At 43.0% G+C, this 3901-nt stretch overlaps 1 protein-coding gene across 1 annotated transcript; it reads left to right on the plus strand.

The window, feature by feature from the left end:
- Window positions 1–244: 244 nt before the first annotated feature.
- Window positions 245–2749, plus strand: stx11a (syntaxin 11a). The gene is made up of 2 exons (XM_015969507.3): window positions 245–379; window positions 1498–2749. Exon 2 carries the CDS (start codon window positions 1503–1505, stop codon window positions 2370–2372), a length of 870 nt encoding a protein of 289 aa, XP_015824993.3. The 5' UTR covers window positions 245–379; window positions 1498–1502; the 3' UTR covers window positions 2373–2749.
- The last annotated feature ends 1152 nt before the right edge of the window (window positions 2750–3901 follow it).

Raw genomic sequence — 3901 nt, forward strand, 5'->3', positions numbered from 1 at the left:
ATCACAACAGCTGATTTAATTTGATGAATTTGTTTATTCAGAAAAATGATATATGCAATCAATTATAATTACGTAACGTCATTTTAACATTTCTAAATCACCCTTATTCACAATACATTTTAAGTAAAAGCTTTGAGTTCAGGAAGAACTTCCATTCGGACCCCTTTGATGGAAGTTCTTCCTGAACTCAAAGCAGGGTTTGATCTTCCGCGTAGTTGGTCTCGCGGCGTCAGGAGGCTGGTGACACTCACACCTCTTTACTCAGACTGTGGTTGATGTTGGTGAAATGTCTAAATGTAACCGAGACACAAAGAGGAAACGGGTCTTTCTTTTCTTCTGTTTCTAAGGAGAGTTCTCTTTAGGAGGGCACCGCCATAAGGTACGTTTACTTCTCTGGTTTTATCGCCTCAAGTAACCTGGCGTAGTTTACAAGACTCCTCTTAGTTTCTTCGTTTACCTCCTCCCATCAGATCACTAGATGCTTATTCGTTTCTGTTTTGTTCATAAATACTTGAAATAGTTTGAAGTAGCTACACAATGTGAGTAGCATGTGGAGGACAGATGAGACTAACTAGCAGCTGAAAGCGTCACAATCTGAGGAAGTAACAGAGCAGTTTCCTTTTGTAGACATTACCGCCTGAAATTATTTCTAAACCATCAGTTTATTTATTTATTTAATTATTCATTCATAACCAGAGAAGCGTCCACACCTATTTTATCTTATCGCAACTCAATCAAAACTAATTAAAGTGAGAGCAGTAGCAGCTTTATGACGAGATAAGTATAATAAGAGTTGAATGGTTTTTAATTAGGTGTGTTTATATGGTTGATCATCATTTCTGTAACCAGGAAGAATTTGGTCGAGTCCAAAATGCATAAAGATAAAAATGAGACATTTTTGAATGATTGCCCCACTTTTATTGTTTCCAAAAATAAAATGGTCCATATTACGTCACAGCCAGTGAGTAACAGCAGCAAAAAGCTGATTCTAAATGTGTCATAGCAGCTTATAAGAGTTTAATTAGGATCTGTGTTTTCTAGGAGGGCTCTGGTCCAGCTTGTTGTCCGAAGGCCACCTCTGGTTTAATGCACCAAATAAGACTAAATGTTACCACATTTCTCGGATCACTTTGAAGATCTTACATAATTTCGAGGAAGCTTAAAAGCCCGTCTCGTGTTGATAATCATGGCCACATGATGATCAGCACTGTTCCTCTTTTCTGCAGCGTTATTATTTCCTGACAACCTGAGGAACCTCCTAAGATGCTGCTTAAAAGAGTGTTGTGTCAGATATCTGGAGTCAGTCTGAAAGCAGATCTTGTTTTTATTGTACTCTATTACTCTCCTCGTCTCTTAAGTTACTCAGAAGACAAAACTGCAAACTGGGCCTCAAAGATCTTTGTCTTTTGGAGATATGTCCAGCTTCCGCTCATCTCAGAGCGACGGAACATTTCATATATTTTAGAAAATAACAGATCGAACTGACTCTTGCTGCAGGTGAAATGAAGGACCGACTATCTGAGCTGAAAACCGTCACCCCGGAGCCTGCTGAGGAGGAGCTTAACACAGTCTTTGAGGATGAGGAGGTCGCAGAGTCACTGGCCATCGTGTTTCAAGGTGAAGATGTGATGGACGGCATCTACAAAGATGCCCAGATGATGAGGAAGGAGCTGCAGCTGCTGAAAATTGACGTGAAGCGTCTGGCGAAGCAGAACACGCGGTTCCTCACGTCCGTCAGGAGGTTTAGCAGCATCAAGCGGGACTCTAACGCGCTCGGCCGGGACATCAAAGCCAGGGGGGAGGCCATCTACGCCCAGCTGGAGAAGCTTGGAAAGCTGAGCAAAAAGCTTGGAGAGGAACACGGCTTCACGTCGGCTCTGTCTCGTATGGTGCGCTCACAGTACACTTCTCTGACTCGGGCCTTCCACGAGGCCATGTCTGAGTACAACGAGGCCGAAATGATCCAGAGGGAAAACTGTAAGACCCGCATTCAGAGGCAGGCGGAGATCATGGGCAAGGAGGTGACCAGGGAGCAGCTGGACGAGATGATCGAGAGCGGGAAGTGGAACGTCTTCTCGGATAATCTCCTTTTGGAGGGGAGGACTACCAGATCTGCTCTGAGCGAGATAGAGAGCAGACACAAGGAGCTGCTGGAGCTGGAGGGTCGCATCAGAGACATCCACGAGCTCTTCTCCCAGATGGCTCAGCTGGTGGAGGAGCAGGGCTGCATGCTGGACAACATAGAAGCAAACGTCTGCTCTACTCAGGACTACGTTGCCAAGGCAACGGTTCAAATCACACAGGCTAAAGAATACAGTGAAAACAACCCATGCAAGAAACTCTTCTGCTGCTGCTTCCCGTGCTGTAAATGATTCTTGGTCAGATTTAAACTGGAACTCTTTATAATTTTCCTTTTACGGGGTCAGCGTCAGACATCTCACTTCATTTTCACGTACTGTGCTGGTCTGAGAAGGAGGAAGAGTCATTTCAAACCGCGCTGTTCACATACAAATGCATTCAGTTGTAATCGAGTTGTTGCATTTCCTGATCGTAACTGATTATTACTTTCTGCAGCACCCACATGACTCCACGTCTCATCAAAGATATGTCATTGCAGCTTTTTATGTCGGGTAATGCATGTTTCATTCAGTAAAACTTGATTTATTTCTAAATTACTGCTTTGGAATGAAACGGCGACCATTAAAATGGGAGAAAAAAAAACAAAAGCTGGAGCTGACGTTGCTGCAGCTGTTGGCCAACAAGTGTGTAGAAACACAAATATTAGTGGTTAGCTGGGAGATAAGCTGCGTTCGTGTTGAACAACAAGCCTCGTTTTGCTCCAGCTTTATGCCGGAGCTTTTGTTGCTTCATATGAGATTAGCTCCAGCGTCTGGAGTCTGATTGGTGTCATGTTACATCCACACAAGCTTTTCTCTCAGGCGTGTACCTGAATCAGTGTCAGTACAAACACTCAGAGCCAGAGCAGGGGACTTCCTGTTGGTACCAGAGTTCTTTGGTAATCTGGATTTTTTCTCAGATTAGGGACTCAAAACGATGTTTCTCACCCACAGCAGGGGGAGTTCCAGTCGCCAGCTGGTGGCGTGAAGATGAGTCAGGCCATCACACGGCGCTGGAGCCACTGTGGGTGTTTTCAAATATAGCTGTCAGCTTGATGTTGAAAAGAGTTGTCACTGTGGGTTCTGGTGGGTGTTTACTGACAGAGGAACTGGGTTTATCTGAAACACTGTGAATGACACTGGGAGTTAAGTTAACCCTTGACGTGATTCCTTCTGGAGCTGACTCGTCACCAGGATGGCCGAGTGGTTAAGGCGTTGGTCTTAAGATCCAACGGACAACAAGTCCTCGTGGGTTCACACCATCCCTACTCCTGGTAAAAACATCAAACATCACCTGCAGATGTTGTCTTAATTTTTATGATCACCAAAGGGCCTTAGATGGATTGATTTCTAAATAAAAACAAAGAAACATCTGTTTTAAATCCTGCAAGGTGACTATTTTCATTGAAATCCTCCTGCACCAAACATACACTTAAAAATAAACGTACACATCAAACGGGCACAATGTCTGCTGCATCTACAGGTGCTGGTCCGTAAATTAGAATATCATGACAAAGTTGGTTTATTTCAGTAATTCCATTCAAAACAAATATTAGATTCGTTCATTACACACAAACTGACTTATTTCAAATGTTTATTTCTTTAATGATGATTCTAACTGACAACTAATGAAGATCCCAAGTTCTGTATCTCAGAAAATTAGAACATCAATTAAGACCAATGCAAGAAAATAATTTGATAAATGTTGACTAAAAGATTGAGCATTTAAAGTGAGAATGTGCAGCACTCCGTATTTAGTTGGGGCTCCTTTGGCCTGGATTACT

Source organism: Nothobranchius furzeri, chromosome 18, assembly GCF_043380555.1.
Source record: "Nothobranchius furzeri strain GRZ-AD chromosome 18, NfurGRZ-RIMD1, whole genome shotgun sequence".
Lineage (NCBI taxonomy): Eukaryota > Metazoa > Chordata > Actinopteri > Cyprinodontiformes > Nothobranchiidae > Nothobranchius > Nothobranchius furzeri.

Coding starts and splice junctions, on each gene's coding strand:
- stx11a (XM_015969507.3), top strand. CDS start 1,503: ATGAAGGACCGACTATCTGAGCTGAAAACCGTCACCCCGGAGCCTGCT.